Genomic DNA, 18037 nt, shown 5'->3' with positions numbered 1-18037 from the left:
ACTGAGCCAACCACGTGTCCATATTTATAAGTTTCTATAATTTAATGTGCAATCGTGGCTGTTTGTCAACTGGCTTGCAAACATTTCTGAAATTTTAACAATCAGCTCTTGCAAGTTGGCACAAACTGGCTCCAGCCTGTCACTTGCTGAGGGACCTACCACACATAGTCTTCTGGGCCCAGATCTAGACAGCAACAGAAGACTGCATTTCCCAGAAGCCTCCTCTCCCAGACCCTGCACTCTGCTTGGAAAGCTGTTTCCATGGAGACAGGCTAACAGATGGCCCAGACAGTCCTCAGAGGGGTGAGGAGTGAGCAGAGGCCCTGAGGTAGCTGGTGGTGGGGTAAGAAGTAGGGTGGTGATGGGAAGAGGGCTTTTTCTGCTGAGGGGCTTTCAGGCCTGATCTTTCTGGGGAAGCTGTGTGTGTGTGTGTGTGTGTGTGTGTGTGTGTGTGTGTGTAGGTTTCTGGTTGCTGCCAGGGAGGGGTGCAGAAAAGGGCCTGTGGGGTGGGGAGGTCCTCTGGGCAGGGACTGGCCTCCCTAAACCAGGCTGTACCTGAAGGGGCAGCCTGGTGTGGGAAATTAGTATAACAGGTTCTGGCTCAGTTCCACCTCTCATGTTCTGTGACCTTGGGCTTGGGGCCCATCTCAGTGCCTGTCATAGTTGTAACCCCCTGCTGCTCACAGACACCTTGGCTTTCTCCCCACTTCCTTCTTTACTTACCTCTCCCCCACCCCACCCCACCCCACCCCCGCCCCATCCCTTCTAGGGCTTCCCAACTTTATCGGGAAATAGATCCTGGTAGGTCCTAAGGTGTACGGTTTCCAGAGCCAGAAATATACGGCTCAAACCCCAGACTGCTACTTATTAGCTCTGTATTGTAGCCACTGCACTTAATGTCTCTAGGTCTCAATTTTCTCATCTGCAAAGTGGGTACCAAAGGAGCGTCTACCTCTCAGAGTCTGTAAGGGAAGAACTCAATTCGGTGCCCTATCTCCTCTGCTTCTCCTTTACTTCTCCTAAGGGACACTTTGCCCCACCCCCCACCTCTGGTCACCAAATGTGTGGGGGTTTCTCCCCACACCAATAAGTTCTCTGCGACCTCTGTCCTGCGGGCTGACACAGGGCTTGACCCAGAGAGCACAGGCTATGTCACCCCCCACATACTTGTCCAGGTGCCTGGTGGCAGCCTGCCCATGCCTTTCTCTGTGCCTCGGCTCCAAGCCTGGTGATGTTACCTTTCTTTCCTTCCTCTTTTCTCTAATCCCTATGGCATTAGCATCACTTGCCATGAAGAGAAGCTACTGTTGAATAAGTAAAATAAATAAAACTGCATTAGTAACTTTGGGCCACCTGCTCAGCCCTGACAATAGCTTCCACGCTGCGACCTGCTCTGTCTCTGTCTTATAGGGAGATCCGCAAACGGTGGAAAAGTGTCACAGACGTGCTGGCACCAAGTAAGACTTTCTTTCTCCCTGATGGAGGGGAAGTTGAGGGGGGCTCGCTTCCCGCCCCCAACCCCTCCCGGAGACGCAGGCCACCCTGGTGACTGAAGTGGGCCACCCTTGGTGCGTTCACCCCTCCCACAGAGACTCGGGCTCAGGACAGCCAGAGGCCGCCGGGGATGGAGGTCCTGAAGGAGAAAGTGGAGGAGGAGGCGGCCACGGAGCGGGCAGAGGCGGCCGAGCGGGGCGAGAAGCTGCTGAGGCCCCTGGACGCGCGGAGGGAGGAAGCCCCCATGACGCAGGAGATGCTCCGAGACCTGGAGAAGAAGCTGTCGGAGATTGAGATCGTCGTCCCGGAGCAGCCCTTGTGCGTGTCGGGGTCGGGGCTTCGGGCCAGACAGAAACAGCGGCTCCAGGGTTGGGAGGTGGGAGCCGACGCAGAGGGAAGCAGATACGAGTGAGGGCTCTGCTTTCCATCCGCCTCGTCCAGGTCCCCTCTCTGCCCCTCGTGAGCTGTGTGACCCGGGGCAAGTCACTCGGCCTCTCTGTGCCTCAGTTCCCTTCTCTGTTTAAAAGTGCACATGATAATAATGATACCCCTCTGGGCAGTTGTGAGGATTACACGAGGAAGGGCTAGCGCCAGCCAGGGTGCCAGCCCAGGTGCCAGGGGGCCACCTGTCTTGTGGGCACAGGACCTTCACGAAGGACTCAATCGACATCTCCAAGCTACCCCTCTCCTACCAAAGCAACACACTCAAGGAGGAACACCTGCTGCAAGTGGCAGACAACTTCTCTCGTCAGTACAGCCACCTGTGCCCAGACCGCGTGCCCCTCTTCCTGCACCCACTGAACGAGTGCGAAGTGCCCGTAAGGCCGGGTGGTAGAGGGTAGGACAGAGGCTGGAGGGCAGAGGGCAGAGGGAGGTGAGCCAAAGCCTGTGGGTCAGAGCTTGTATCTGGGCACAGCATAAACTCAAATGCCAGCATGCCCCAGCAGACTCCATGTGACTCACCCCAGGGACCTGTGGTGACCTGGAGACCCATGCCCATCTAAGGAGCCATGGATAACCAGCGCCCCACACAGGGCCTTGGCTTTGGGGGAGGGCTGGCCTCCCCTGGTGGAAGTCCTTCTTGGAGCCTGTGGTCTCTCCCCTTGCAGAAGTTTGTGAGTACAACCATCCGGCCCACGCTGATGCCCTACCCTGAGCTCTACAACTGGGACAGCTGTGCCCAGTTTGTATCAGACTTCCTCTCCATGGTGCCCCTGCCTGACCCCCTCAAGCCAGTAAGTGCCACCCCAGGCTGCATCCTTTGGCCCATGAGGCTGAGGATGGGAAGCCAGGGAGCAGGAGACTCAGGGAGGTTCAGGCCACGGCCCATAGTCTATCTGATCTGAGTCCCTCAGAGACCACCCCACCCAGGGGATGGGAGTGGGGGTGGGGAAATGGGCTCAGAGAGGATGGCCACTGGCCTGAGGTCACACAGCAAGGCTGGTCTCCTGGCTCCACCTCTTTGTCTCCTTTGCCTCCTTCTGCCTTCAGAGTGTTCCTTTCAAGACATGAGAGATGGGGAAAGGAGAGGGGGGGAGGGCCCCGCTGCCTGTGACCCCCGGCCCCATCTTTGGGCTTCTGTTCAGTTCAATTTGTTTCCCAACTGAGAATGGAGGGAACGAGGGAGAAAGGGATAGGTACACAGTGGAGAACTAAGGAAGGGAAGAGAAGGAAAGATCAGAAGAGAAGGTGAGAACTTTGGAAGAAAACCATTAAATGACCAATCAGAGAGCATTAGACCAGAAGCTTCCATAGTCCAGGGGTCTTTCCCATCAGGAAGTCCACAGCCACTTAAAATTATAGGCAAATGTGGATTGTACTTTATATACATGGGCCGTGGTCCCATCCCATTCTTAGCAGGCTCCCTAACCTGACAAAGTGGGGGAGCCCAGGTCGGGGGTGGGGATCCAGCCTGCGCCTTAGCCCTAGTGCCCAGCCGCTGGCCAGTGGGGGGACAGGTCGGGGGCTGCGGTGCCGGCAGTGCTGACCAACCCTCTGTGGCCAGCCCTCGCACCTATACTCCTCCACCACGGTGCTCAAGCACCAGAAGGGGAACTGCTTTGACTTCAGCACGCTGCTCTGCTCCATGCTCATCGGCGCTGGCTATGACGCCTACTGCATCAACGGCTACGGCTCGCAGGACATATGCCACATGGACCTGACTCGGGACGTGTGTCCGCTCACCATGAAGCACAAGGAGGTAGGTGCAGCTTGGGCTGCCACAGGCATCCTGCAAGATGCACCCTCCTTAACGCAGTGCGTCCCCGTAGCTCCCGGCCCTGCCGGCCACCCCTGAGCAGCTGCCAGCTGCCCTGTCCTTCATTCCAGCCACTGTGGGTCTGTCCCCGGCATCTAGGCACACACAGCCCAGTTCTCCAACCCACTCTCCTCTTTCCCTGTTGTAACTCACTTTCAGCTACTGTTCCCCATGGGCTGAGTTTTGTGACCGCTGCATGGTTTCTTAGTCTCCTCCAGATTTACCCTACGCATTTGATAAAAATCCACCTGACCGCTTTCTAGTTAAGGAAAAAACAAATGGACAGTTTGTTTGCTGTTTTTTCCCCTCCACCCTCCAATACAAAAGACACTCCTCTTTTAAAAAAGGAAAAGATTTTATTTATTAGAGAGAGAGAGAGGAGGGGCAGAGGGAGAGAGAGAAGCAGACCTCCCGCTGAGCACAAAGCCTGATGATGCAGGGCTCCAACTCAGGACTCTGAGATCATGACCTGAGCTGAAACCAAGAGTCAGACGCTTAACTGAGCCATCCAGGTGTCCCTCAAATGGCCTCTTTTTAACAGCAAAGAATTGTTACCAACCCTCTCCTCTGGCAGGTGGTGGGTGTGTTTTTCTACCAGTTGACTGGCCCCAAATGGCTAGAGGCTGCTGTGGACATAAGAAACACTCCTTTTAAAAAATAATATTTAGGGGTGACTGAGTGGTTTAGCATCGCCTTCAGCCCAGGGCGTGATCCCGGAGACCTGGGATCGAGTCCCACGTCAGACTCTCTGCATGGAGACTGCTTCTCCCTCTGCCGGTGTCTCTGCCTCTCTCTCTGTCTCTGTGACTCTCATGAATAAATAAATATTATTTTTTAATATTTTATTTATTTATTCATGAGAGACAGAGAGAGGCAGAGACATAGGCAGAGGGATTTGATCCCAGGACCCCAGGATCACAACCTGAGCCAAAGGCAGATGTTCATCCACTGAGCCACCCAGGGCCCCAAGAAACTTTCTTAAATAAACGTAATTTTAGGAATCAAAAAGTATCTTTTTGCATTTTGGAAATAGCCACAGTGCAGACAGACAATGCTGTTGGTGAACTGGACTCTGATTAGAGTCAAGCTCCTGTGGGTGTCCACAGCCCAGGGCAGGTGATCCAGGGGCCTGGGGCGTCCTGATGCCCATGCACCTGTGTCACACCTGTGAGACAGGTGCTTGAGAGGTGGAAGGCACCAGGTGGGAGTCTTGCTCACTCAGGCCCGCCTTCCCCAGAAATATGAAACAAAAGCCTCATTGCTTTTGGCTCCACCATCCTGTGAGCTCACACATGGGGCTCTTACCTCAGCCCAAATCCTAATAGTTAAAATGATATAATAGGCACCAGAGGAAGAGAATTTTCAGGTTTATATACTACTTTCATGTCCATTGACTCAGTTACTGCTCACAATAGCGCTGTGTGGTGGGTATTTTCACTCCTATTTTACAGACGAGTATATAGAGATGAACAGTGAGATGGGGCAATGTGTACAAAGCCACGCGGCTGGTAAATGGAACCTCGGGGGCTGAGGCCCCACCTGGCTGACTCCAAGCTGCCCCCGTGACATCTGCAGCCTCTGCGGTGTTCTGTCCTGGACACTTTTCTTGCCTCCTAGCACACATTCTTTCACACATGCATGCACACACAGGCTTTCTTCTCCCTCCTAGCCTAGCAAACTCTAAGTCAGCATGTGAAACCCTCCAATGACAGAGGCTGGGCAATCCAGCTCCCGACGACGCACCTGATCTCGGTCAGATCCAGATGGTAGGCAGTCAGGGCCATGGGGAACGGAGTGGGGAAGATCACATCTCCGGACCTCTGCTGTGCCTGGCACCCCTCGGGGGTGGTTGCCTGTCTTTGGTTCCGAGAACAAGCCCTGGGCAGAAGTCTTGTACTATTTCCATCCCATTCTACTGAAGGCCCTGAAGTCAGGGAAGCGGGAGCCTCCTGCTCCGGGGCCTGAGAGCCCGAGGTGAGGAGGGGTGGGTACCTCCAGGAGCAGATGTGACCTCCTGGTCTGAGTGGTGAGCGATGCAGGGCCGCTGATCCTTCTTCTCTCGTTGGGTGACAGATGGTTCAGGAGGAAGAAAAGGTACCATCTAAGAAGTACGCCATTAAACCGCCCAGGGACCTGAGCAGCAGGTTCGAGCAGGAGCAGGAGATGAAGAAGCAGGAGGAGATGAAAGGGCAGGAGGAGAAGCAGCGGAGGGAGGAGGAAGCACGGCTCCTGGTGGGTCCGCACCCTCAGCCCCCGCTCAGTTCTCCAGGAGAGGCTGCTAGCAACTGACAACTGACAGGTCTGGGAGGGGATGTGTTCACGACCCCGGTCCACGTCCCCTCCGCCACACCCTGCCATCCCCCACCTCTGCCCAGCCTCGTGGGGACCTCTTACTGGTGGTCAGCCAGCTTCTGTGGTGGATTCCTAATGTCGAGAGCTCTGCTGCCTGAGGCCACCCGTTCATTCTACGCTGGCTCTGATGTTCTCCTGGTTCCAGACTCTTTCCCTAAAGATCTACTTGCACAAACTCCCCATCCTCCCAGCTCTCCATCCTCCCATCCCTCCTCTCAGCTCTCTATCCTCCCATCCATTCCGCATACACTCCCCTCCCATCCTTCCAGCTCTGCATCCTCCCAGCTCCATCGTCCCATCCATCCTCCCAGTTCTCCTTCCATCTATCCATACTCTCATCTCCCCCCTCCCTCCCTCCCTCCCACAGTTTTCCTCCCTCCCTCCCCTTCCTTTCCTTCCATGTAGTATTTACTGAGCATCTCCTCTGGTCCAGGCTCTGTAGATGTACCAGTAAACATGACACAGTCACCCTTCTTCCAGAGGGAAGTAGACAAGGGAGACACACCCTTACCTTTCTTTGGATGAAATCTCATCCAGAATCACAATACAGAAAAGCCAGTAAATCCCAGATATTCTAGGGCTCCAAAGGGCTCGGTTTTTTAACTACAGATAAACTCAGATTCTCCCATTTTACTGATCAGAAAACAGGCTCAGAAGTGGGGTGATGTCCTCAAGGTCATGCAGCTACCCAAAGCTGTACTCTGGACCAGAACTCAGCTCTCTCGCTGGTTCCCCAGCTCTGGAGAGATGTTTGGGCCCCTGACACCCCCTTTCCCACCCATTGGCCCATCGTCACCCAGCTTTCCTGTGCAGGAGGTGGAGAAAGCAAACATCGACCCTCTGCATGGCCTAAGGGTGCACTCCTGGGTCGTGGTGCTGTCAGGGAAGCGTGAGGTACCTGAGAGCTTTTTCATTGACCCATTCACGGCACGCAGCTACAGCACCCAGGATGACCACTTCCTAGGCATTGAGAGCCTCTGGAACCATAAGAACTACTGGATCAATATGCAGGACTGTTGGAACGGCTGCAAGGTGCTGGGCCCAGGGTGGGGTGGGTGTGATGGGCACAGTTGGGGCTGGGGAGGGGGATGCCCTGTGGGGCGAGCTGGCTGCCACAGAGCTCCAGACTTTTCCCATTGCTGAGTCCCCATAGCCCACTCCTTTGTCCACAAATATCCATTTTAATATGATTACTTTCTCTCTTTTGATGTGTGTATCCTGACAAAATGTGGATTGTTAATTTGTAGGAATGATTTTTTAAAAGCAATGTATTGAAGTGCAACATACAGACAGAAAAGTGTACTCATCCTAAGTGTACAGTTCAGTGAATTCCCATATATTTATATATGTATGTACACATATGTGATGTGTGTCAGTGTGTGTGTACATACATATATTAAACTCAGTACCATTATATACATTAAAAATACATGTGCACATTTCGGAGAGGGTCATAACTGGACACAAAGAGGACTTTCTGGAGTGTGGGCAATGTTTTATTTCTTGATCTGGGTTTATGGAAATTCATTGAGCTGTACACCTGAGCTCAGGTAGGCTGGATGAAAAGAAGGTGGAGCCCCACTCCACAGAGAAGAAATTCCCATCTGCCTCCTCTGCTCCTCTGTGAAATTCCACGCTGGCCTGCCTTGTTCCCTCTCCCTGGCATGAGTAAAAACCATACGATAGCCCTTTCTCAAACCCACCATCTCCCTCTCCCATAAAATCCTCTGGCTTGCCTCTGCTCCAAACCCTGCCTGGGATGCTCCCCTGTCAGTGCAGGATAACCTCACATCCAGGCTGGGCCCAGGCCAGGGAGTCCCAAATCTCACAGGGCCAATAGCAGGATTTTTTCACAGGGAGACTGGACAATGGGGTGGGCCTCAGTTTCCCTGTTGAAATGAGGAGGAGGGGTGTAGACTCTCATAGGCTGCCTGGAGCTGACCTTCTGCCCCTCTGAGACCCTGGCCAGGCCTCTCCTCTACACTGGTACAGCTGTTCCCCACCACCCTGTGGAACAGGAGGGGGTTGCGCTGGCTGTGGAATGTGCTCAGCTCATCCTTCCCCTATCAGGACTTGATCTTTGACCTGGGAGACCCTGTGAGGTGGGAGTACCTGCTCTTGGGGACTGATAAATCTCACCTGTCCTTGACTGAGGAAGAGGATGATGGGATGAATGACAATGACGATGTGGAGAACCTGGTGGGTCTTAGCAGTGTGGGGCTGGGTGGTGGGATGGGGGGTTTATACCCTGTCTTGCCTCAGGCCAACCTGACCAACGTCCCCACCTTGTGCATGTGAATTGAGTGGGGTTAGGGTAGGGGGAGATGGGCCAGATAGACCAATTATAGGTTCTCCAAAGCAGAGGGGCCTGGACCATGCTCTCATTTTACAGATGGGCAAACTAAGACCCAGACAGGTTCGCTGACCTACCCAGGACCCCCCAGTGGGGTAGGGAAGGGCTGGGACCTGCATCTGGGTCCCCTGTCCCACATACAGTCCACCCTGGTCAGCGGTTGCCCTGTTTCTATAAAGAGCCATGTCCCCTGCAGTAGGGGTGACAAGACTCTGACCTCATTTGCAGGCCTTCCTGCATAGCCACTATGATCCCCCTCACGTGCTTCCAGGCCCTTCTTATCTGTCATATCAGCCCTCCATTGGCCAGGGGCCTTCCCCATGGCATCAGCTTCCCTTCTCCCATGTCCTCTGTGAGGGCCTATGGGGGGTCAGGCACCTAAAGTCCTTAACTCTTGGCTGAGACACTCTGGGCAAACTTCCCAATTATGGAGAGTTTCAGTCTCATCATCTGTATGTAAAATGAGGGTGGGGGAATGGGATCAGTTACAGCCACAGTAATAGTACTAGGGGTAGCAGGTGGCTAGAGCTGCCATAACAAGTACCACCCACCAAGGGGCTTAAACCAAAGAAGTTAATTTTCTCCCAGTTCTGAAAGCTGGAGGTCCAAGATCCAGGTGTCAGCATGTTGGCTTCTTCTGAGGCCCCTCTCCTCGGCATGTGTCCTCACGTGGTCCTTCTGTACACGTGTCTTAATCTACTCCTCAAGCAAGGACACCAGTCACACTGGATTATGGCCCACCCTAGTGTCCTCACTTTAACTTAACTACCTCTTGAAAGATTCTGTCTCCAAATATAGTCACCTTCTGAGGTCCTGGGGGGTTAGGACATGATTAGGGAGACACAATTCAGCCCATTACACTCAGTAACACTGCCATGGCCCTAAGTGCCAGCAGGCACTTAGCTTGAATTAGCAGGTGCTTAACCTGAATTAACTAACTTGTCCAAGTCTTTACAACCACCTGGTGAGGCCGGTGTTAGTATTATCATTTATGATTATCATCATCCCGTTTTACAGATGGGAAGACTGACACGGAGGTGGGGGAAAGTGATTTACCCAAATGTCAATGGCCAGTGAGTGGCAGAGCTGGGGCTTGAACCTGAGATCTGACTGTCTGGCTCCCAAGGCTGGGATCTGAACAGTGACTCTGTTCTACCTCCTTTGGACTGCTTGGGGGTAAAATTAGACCAGTGTTAGGAGGAGCTTGGCATGGCGTCATCTCTGGAGATCAGCCTCCCTGGCAGTATGTCTCGGGGCACAGGCGCCCCCTGCTGGCCTCCAGACGTGGACAGATAAGATGACGAGGGACCAGGTGTGACCAGTGTTTGGGGGCAGTTTTAAATGGAGGAAAATCTTTCTGTAGTTACCTAGCTTGAGGACCATTTGTGTAAACCAGGCCTTATTTTACAGATGAGGAATCTAAGGCTCAAAAAGGCAGAGTAAGACAGTAGCGAGGCAGTGTCTCAAGTGGTTCATATACATTCTACATGTAATCCTCCCATGGAGTCCAGGTAACAGGATGCAGGCTCAGAGCAGTTGAGGGACTTACTTGCCCAGGACCCCTAGCTGATGTGGGCTGGAGGGCCACCCGACTCCAGATGCCCCTCTCTTAGGAAGGATCTGGCTGTGCCTGGTGCCCATGCCGACCGACCAGGTGTTGACCATCCTGGTCAGGTGGGTCAAGGGGCTCCTGAGCTGCCTCCTTTTCTTCTTTACCTGGGGTCATGCCAGGTCAGAACTGCCCCTGACCTTTGGCACCCCTGGGGGAGCTAGCAGCCACTGTGGCTTGGCCCTGGGGGGGGCAAGACAGAGGCTCTGCCTCTAGCTTCCGCTCCAAGGCCCAGCCCTGACCAGAGCCTGCCCCCTCCCCACCTCTCCCAACAGGGCAAGGAGGATGAGGATAAGAGTTTCGACATGCCACCCTCATGGGTGGAGCAGATTGAGATCTCCCCAGAAGGTACATGCACATTTGTGTTCCTTGCCTCCCCAGGACCAGTTAGTGGGGGAGCCAGTGAAGGCTGCCCCAGCCCCTCATTTCCACCTCTCCTGCCTTCTGCTGTGCCCTGATGCACCCTGCTCTGAACAGTGTCTCTGTTCTATCTACTTCCCGCCACATGCACTCAGCTCTGTGGCTGGGGGCCTGACACCAGTCTGGTGTACGGGGGAGGAAGGGAGGGGTGCCAGGTTAACCTGTGCTAGGTGATGGAGTGTGGATAATAAAGGACGGAGGAGAGGGATCCCTGGGTGGCTCAGCGGTTTGGCACCTGCCTTCGGTCCAGGGTGTGATCCTGGAGTCCCGGGATCAAGTCCCACATCAGGTTCCCTGCATGGAGTCTGCTTCTCCCTCTGCCTGTGTCTCTGCCTCTCTCTCTCTCTCTCTCTCTCTCTCTCTCAGTCTGTGTCTCTCATGAATAAATAAATAAAATATTTTTAAAAATAAATAATAAAAAAATAAAGGACGGAGGACCAGGACGTGGTTGTTGCCCTCCCCCACCCCCCTGCCAGGAGGAGGCCAAACAGCATAGTACCCAGATGGCAGAGGGGAGCAGAGGCATCAGGACCAGGGAGGAGCAGCTCCCCAGGGAGGAGTAGGCAGAGAAAGCAGCAGGGAAGGGCCACTTGTGAGCCACGCCAACATCTACTGGCTGTTGAGGTTCCTGTCTGGGAGGCCTAGACCCACACGGAGGGCATAGGGTATTCCAACAGTGGGAAGGGCTAGAGAGGGCATCATGGGAACCAGGGGAGGAGTTCCCAGCCCAGCTGCCCGCTTGGGGACTGGGAGAAGGTGGGCAGGAAGGGCTTCCAAGAGGAGGAGGAGTCTGAGCAGGGTTTTAAGGGATCAGAAGCCAGCCCAGTAAGGGCAGGAGGGGATGGTGATTCCCGCAGAGAGACCTGCACAGGCAGAGGCCCAGCAGCGAGTGAGTGGTGTGGTAGGGCACAGCTCCCGTGGTCAGGCTCAAAGCTGAGAACTCCTCCAGGGCAGGAGCTACCCTGGTGACTACTTCCCTCTGTCTCCCTGGAGTGGGCTTGGGGCCTGGAGGAGTTTAGCACAGTGACCAGATGAGTGGCTGAGTGGGGTTGGCCCTCTAGTGCCCCAATCTGGGGAGGCGGGACCCCAGCCCACTCTGTGTCTGCAGCGTTCGAGACCCGCTGCCCCAGTGGGAAGAAGGTGATCCAGTACAAGAGGGCCAAGCTGGAGAAGTGGGCCCCATATCTCAACAACAATGGCCTCGTGTGCCGCCTCACCACCTACGAGGACTTGGAGTGTAAGGCGGGCAGCCCCGGCCGCGAGGGCAGGAGAGCTGGGTTCCCCAGTGGGCTATGTGACCTTGGGCACGTCCCTGCCAGGCACTTGTTGTGCGTGTGGGCCCCCGCTGACCTGTGTGCCGGGAAGGGTGGGACAGAGGCTGGGGGAGCCAGCCTGGCTGTGGCAAGTACTGATCGTGCCCTGCAGGTACCAAGACTTTGGAGATAAAGGAGTGGTACCAGAACCGGGAGGATATGCTAGAGCTAAAACACATCAACAAGAGCACAGGTCTGAATATCGACTACTTCAAGCCAGGCCATCCCCAGGCTCTGCGTGGTGAGTGGAACCCGCTGTCGGTCCCAGTGGGAGCCCAGGGTATGACAAGCAACATAAGCCCCCACCCCTGCCTCCCTAAGCAAACCAGATGTGCACGAGGCCAGGGGAAGTGCAGAAGATGTGACAAATGTCCCTCCAGGAAAGTCAAAACCAGGGCCACATGCCCATTCTGTGCTTAGGGCTAGGCACATGCTGAAGGCCACCTTTCTAAGGGGTCAGGACACAGAGCAACAAAACTAACAAATGCCCCCACAAGGGCGATGCGGAGGGCAGGGGTGTGGTCATGAGCCCAAGAGGCAGGGAAGTGAGGGAAGGATGTGTCTTGAAAGAATCAACAGCCCTAACCAAGGACACAGAGAAGAAAAGCCTAGTGTCATTATATATCCTTTAAAAATGATCAAACTCACTTGATGGCTGAAATGAAAGAAAAAGGAAGGAAGGAAGGAAGGAAGGAAGGAAGGAAGGAAGGAAGGAAGGAAGGAAGGAAGGAAGGAAGGAAGGAAGGAGCCGTTTTACAAACCTCATGTTGCGAAGATGACAAAATGGTCCTACCGGTGTGTAAGCAAAGCAGCAGAGAGTTGCTCCCTGTCACTGCTCATAGGACAGCAAACTGGCTCAACTTTTCGAGAAAGTAGTTGGGCAAAATAATAATAGCTTTAAAATACATACGCTTTTCGACCAGCTGTGCTACCTCTGAGAATTTGTCCTGAGCAAATACTGGGCAAGAACTAAAGAATGTTCACCCTGGTGTTGTTTCTAATGACAAAAAGGTGAGAAACAACCTGAACACCCAGCAGTGGGGCATTGGTTCCATAAGTCCTGCTCATCCGCGAGCATCCATGGACATGCCTTCTCCCTGGGGCCCGGGCCCGGGTTCTCAAGCCAGGGGCCAGCGCTCCTGGTCTCACCCCGCTGCCTTCCCGGCCCCCGCCTCCCACCACAGCGCACTCGTACGTGTCTATGCAACCCGAGATGGACCGGGTCATGGAGTTCTACGAGACAGCCCGTGTGGACGGCCTGGTAAAGCGGGAGGAGACGCCCAGCTCGATGACGGAGCACTACCGAGGACGGTCTGACTTCCTCTCCTACCGCCACGTGGATTTTGGGCCCAGGGTGAAGAAGTTGGCTCTGAACAGCGCAGAGTCAAACCCGCGGCCAGTGGTGGTGAGCTGTCGTTGGGGCAGGCACAGGGCGCCCGCTCTCTGCGGCAGCGCTGGAGCCACACCTTCAGGAGGGGGCACCTCCTGGTTATAAAGCGGGAGAGATTGTGCCCCCTGCCACTGTGCCATACGTGCACACTAGAACGGTGGCTCTCAGATACTACTGTGCCAGTGTCCATAGGCTTGGTTCTTGGGAGTCTTTTCTAACCTATTTGAGATGTGTGTGTGAGCGAAGGTAGGACCCCTGTATCGCTCACCTCACATTGAATCGGCCCTTTTCCCTCCACATCCCTGCAAATGACCTGGCAGCTGTGGCTAATGGCTGTCTACCCAAGGAGCTCTTCCCAGCAGGAAGGGATGTGTAGTGATAAAGCAGGGCGCCTGGCGAGGTGGTGAGCTCCCTATCTCTGGAGGTGAGCAAATAGAACCCTGTGCGGGAAGAGAAGAAATGCCGCAGCATCAGGGCTGAGGTGGCCCGGCTGAGGACCCACGGGGCCCTGGGGAGCCATCGGCGGCAGGAAGGGCTGCTCCACGGAAGGTCCCCCAAGACCCCAGAGCCCGGGGTCCCTGAGCGTCCTGTACTTCTGCCCCCGGCGGCACGCGCAGAAATCCCCTTCCCACCAGAAAATCACAGAGCGGTTCTCCCGCAACCCCGAGAAGCCTGCGGACGAGGACGTGGCCGAGCGCACATTTCTGATCCAGGAGGAGCGCATCCAGCTGCGCTACCACTGCCGGGACGACCACATCACGGCCTCCAAGCGCGAGTTCCTGCGGCGCACGGAGGTGGACAGCAAGGGCAACAAGATCATCATGACGCCCGACATGTGTATCAGCTTTGAGGTGGGCCTGGGGCGCCGCGGTGGTTCCCTCTGGGTCGCCCGCACCCTAACTCATGGCTCCCAGCTGGGAACTTTATCTCCGCCCCTTGGGAAACTCAGGAGCTCCCATCTGGGGACCCTTGTCACTGCCGCTCCTCTGAAAATCTTCCCCCTTTCCCACCAAGAAAGACAACCCAACAGGCCAAGACTTGTCCTTACTGACCCTTCCCCCCAGTCCTGGAGAGAGCCGACCCCAGACCCTGGGGCCAACACTGGAGTGGGAGAAGGTCCCACCACCTCTACAGAGCCGGCTTCCGTCGTTGAAATCCTCACCCTCCTGGCACATTCCTTAGTCTGAGCCTCCAGCTCGTCTTCTTTTATTATCTGTGTTTTTATAGATGAAGAGACTGAGGTTCAGAGAGGTTAAGCCAGTTGCTTATGGTCACACAGCTAGAAAATGGTGGGGGAAGATTTGAACCCGAGCAGTCTGGCTCCAGAGTCTGCCCACCACCTTAGCCGCTGCTGCCTCTCCTTGTCACTGTGCTTGTTGTCGTCCCAGGTGGAGCCCATGGAGCACACCAAGAAGCTTCTGTACCAGTACGAGGCCATGATGAAGCTGAGGAATGAGGAGAAGTTGTCCAGACATCAGGCCTGGGAGTCGGAGCTAGAGGTGGTCCCATCGGAGCGTGGGCAGGTAGGAGGTGGCAGGAGTGGAGAGTGTCTTAACCTTGCCCTCCCCTACTTCCCAATTCAGGTGCTGGAGATCCTGAAGCTTCAAGAGGAGGAGGACGACGCGCACACACTGGCCATCTCCATCTATGACACCAAGCGCAACGAGAAGAGCAAAGAGTATCGGGAGGCCATGGTGAGCCTTGTTCCCTGGCCCAGGCCCTGGCGTTTCCTGTACACCCCCACCACCAACAACAACCAGGCCTCCAAGGTGGTGAGGATGATTAGGGAGGCTGCCGGAGGCTCTTTATAGGGGATGACATTATTGACATCATTGCGGTCATCCTTGCTGCGGAGCTGCCCATTTCTAGGATGAACTCCAAAGAGCATGCAGGATCCAGACCAGGTCTCCCCCCACCTCCAGGGGCTATGGCCAAGCTGTAGAGGCCTCTACTGCATGGGGAAAGAAGGAAAATCATGTACCCACCTCCACTCAGGGCTCTCCCCAAGGTCAGGACCTGGGCCTGCAGCCCCAGTGAGCCACCTCTGGCCACAAAAGCTCAGGACATTTGGGTTACACCCTCAGGCTACAAGGCCCAGCTGGGGTTTCAAGGCAGCTTTTGAATCCCCTACATCAACCAAGTGAGGGCTTCTAAAAATAGTTAGGGGTTGGTGAGGCAGAACAGGGCATCAGATCCCAGGGACGGATGGGTTTCAGATCCCAGGGATGGATGGGTTTCAGATCCCAGGAATGGATGTTGACCCCCACATCCCCAGCCTCACTGGCCCCCTATCTGCCGATATAGGCCATAAGGCCCTGGGTAAGAAAGGAAGGGAGTTACCAGCAGTTTTCAACTTAACATTACTCTAACCACCATTTATTACCATTTATTGAGCAAGCATCTGCTGAGCGTTAGCTGCCTGAATTCATGTTTGACAGAGTTGGCTATGAGGGACAGCACATAGTTCCTCTCAGATGTCTCAGTCACAGAGGTGCCAGGCACCTGGATTAGGTGACCCAGCTGACCCTCCCCCCCCCCCCCCCCCGCCCCGCCAACACTGCCCACAGGAGCGCGTGATGCATGAGGAGCACCTGCGGCAGGTGGAAGCCCAGCTGGACTACCTGGCCCCATTCCTGGCCCAGCTCCCGCCGGGAAACAAGCTGACACGCTGGCAAGCCATGTGTGTCAAGGAAGAGTGCCTCAGTGACTTCAAGCAGCGCCTCATCGACAAGGCCAACCTCATCCAAGCCCGTTTTGAGAAGGTGTGGCCAGAGTCCGGGCAGGGGAGGGAACCTCGGTGTCCACATCCAGAAAATGGACCTGGGGCTATCAGCTCACCATCTCTGATACAATTGTGAGGGACCAGTGAGGGAAAGAGTCTATCAGTGCTTGGAGTTTCCAAAAGACTGAGTTGTCCTTCCTCGTTCTTGTTTATTGGGTGGAAGGGTGGATGGAGGGGTGGATGGGGTGGATGTGTGGATGTAAGAGGGGTGCATTATACCACTCCTAGTCCTTGTCTCGTTTCTTCCCACTACATACCATGTAGTTTCCATGCATTACACCATTTAATCTTCACGACATGCTCTATGGTGTGTGCCAGGGGTATACGATGCCCTTCATTTTCTGACACGCTCTGAAAATGTTGGAAACTTGTTCACAAGTCTGTCTTGGCAGTGAGCCCTGCTCCTCATGGACAGGGCATCCCTCTATAAAAGTCCCCGCTGACTCCCACGCAAGACATTTTGCGGACCCCGCCTCTGCCTTCTGTGGGTGGTGGCGGCAGGGCCAGCCCTCATGAGGCTGTCTGAGAGTCAGCCCTAATCCACCCCCCTGCTCTCTCCTCCCTGCACCTGCAGGAGACCCAGGAGCTGCAGAAGAAGCAGCAGTGGTACCAGGAGAACCAGGTGACCCTGACGGCCGAGGACGAAGACTGGTACCTGAGTTACTGCTCTCAGGCCATGTTCCGCATCCGCATCTTGGAGCAGCGGCTCAACCGGTGAGTGGCGGGGGAGCTGGAGAGGACCCTCGGGAGGCTGGGGCAGAGCTTTGTGGGCCCTCACCATCTCCCGTTCCTCCCTCTGATCTCAGGCACAAGGAGCAGGCCCCGCTGAAATACCTGGCTCTGGAGGAAAAGCTCCACAAGGACCCCCGCTTGGTGGAGTTCCTGAAAGTCTTTGTTTGATGCCCCTCATGGGGCCTCTGCCAAAGCTACCAGAGCAAGAAACCTTCCCCACAGCCTGGCCACCAGGCTCCCTACTCCCAGCAAATGACCACCCCCTCGGGCATCCAACCGCACTGCCACACCACCTCCCTGCACCCCAGTCTGCTCCTGCTCCTCATGACTTTCCGGTAAATAAACATACTTTTCATTTGCCGCTTATGCGTCATGTTTCACAAATTTCAGTGAAACTTGGATACTTTTTCTCCTTCCCTTCTTTATAGCCGGAGATCACCCCCACCCCACCCACCTTGGCCACTTCCCTCATTTATTTTCTCTCCTTCTTTCCACTGGAATGTTGAGTCTTTGTGGCACCGCTGCAGATGGTCCCACAGACACCTTCGAACAACTGGGAAGATCTCAACCTGGCTACAGTGGTCCAGCTGACGGGAGTGGCAAAGCCAAAGTGCAAGCTCCAGAACTCGGGGGCTCCCCCATCAGACTGCAAAGGACAGCATCCCAGTTCTGCTTCCTACCAGCCACTATTGAGCTATCTGTGACATGGGAGGGCATTGTTGTTGTCTTAAGACTTGTAAAGCAGAGGACCAGACATGGCACATAGAAAGCACTCAGTGTTAGTTGGTTTTTTTTTTTTAAGATTTTATTTATTTATTCATGAGAGACAGAGGGGGCGGGGCGCAGAGGGAGAAGCAGGTTCCCTGTGAGGAGCCTGATGCAGGACTCGATCCCGGATCCCAGGATCATGGCCTGAGCTGAAGGCAGATGCTCAATCGCTGAGCCACCCAAGCATCCCTCAATGTTAGTTTTTAAACTGGCCCAAAACACATGAAAGTGATAAATTCTTCAGTCATCAGGGATATGAAATGCCACCTACTAGTATGCATAAAATGAGTAGGAGTCGGGAGGATGAGAAGCAACTGGGCCTCTCAAATAGCTTTCCCAGTGGAAGGGTCAACCTGTACAACCACTTCGGAAAACTGGTGGTATCTAGGCAAACTAAACTTTAGCTCAACAATTCTGCTCCTAGGTTCTGCTCCACCCCCACCACCCCCATTCATCTACTCATCCATCCATCCAATGAACAAGAACGATGAACAACTCAACCAAGATGCACATTGTGTCCACTAAAAAGCATGTACCAGAATGTTCATGGCATCAGTATTAATATTA

General features: G+C 54.7%; 1 protein-coding gene across 4 annotated transcripts; it reads left to right on the top strand.

Moving 5' to 3' along the window:
* Positions 1–217: 217 nt before the first annotated feature.
* DRC7 (dynein regulatory complex subunit 7) lies at positions 218–17037 on the top strand. 4 transcript variants are annotated; one of them, XM_038530949.1, is made up of 19 exons: positions 218–328; positions 1411–1457; positions 1590–1812; positions 2138–2312; positions 2604–2729; positions 3536–3694; positions 5825–5983; positions 6917–7135; positions 8174–8302; positions 10341–10413; positions 11594–11722; positions 11911–12039; positions 12983–13203; positions 13824–14039; positions 14577–14687; positions 14772–14882; positions 15756–15950; positions 16545–16684; positions 16777–17037. In XM_038530949.1, exons 3-19 carry the CDS (start codon positions 1625–1627, stop codon positions 16868–16870), a joined length of 2574 nt encoding a protein of 857 aa, XP_038386877.1. In that variant the 5' UTR covers positions 218–328; positions 1411–1457; positions 1590–1624; the 3' UTR covers positions 16871–17037. The 4 variants fall into 4 exon arrangements, with proteins under 4 accessions (XP_038386877.1, XP_038386874.1, XP_038386875.1 ...); XM_038530946.1 differs by having other exon boundaries at positions 3500–3694; XM_038530947.1 differs by having other exon boundaries at positions 241–343; positions 3500–3694.
* The last annotated feature ends 1000 nt before the right edge of the window (positions 17038–18037 follow it).

This window comes from Canis lupus, chromosome 2, assembly GCF_011100685.1.
Source record: "Canis lupus familiaris isolate Mischka breed German Shepherd chromosome 2, alternate assembly UU_Cfam_GSD_1.0, whole genome shotgun sequence".
Lineage (NCBI taxonomy): Eukaryota > Metazoa > Chordata > Mammalia > Carnivora > Canidae > Canis > Canis lupus.
Note: the sequence above shows the minus strand (reverse complement) of the source record. Positions and strands in the feature narration are given on the sequence as shown.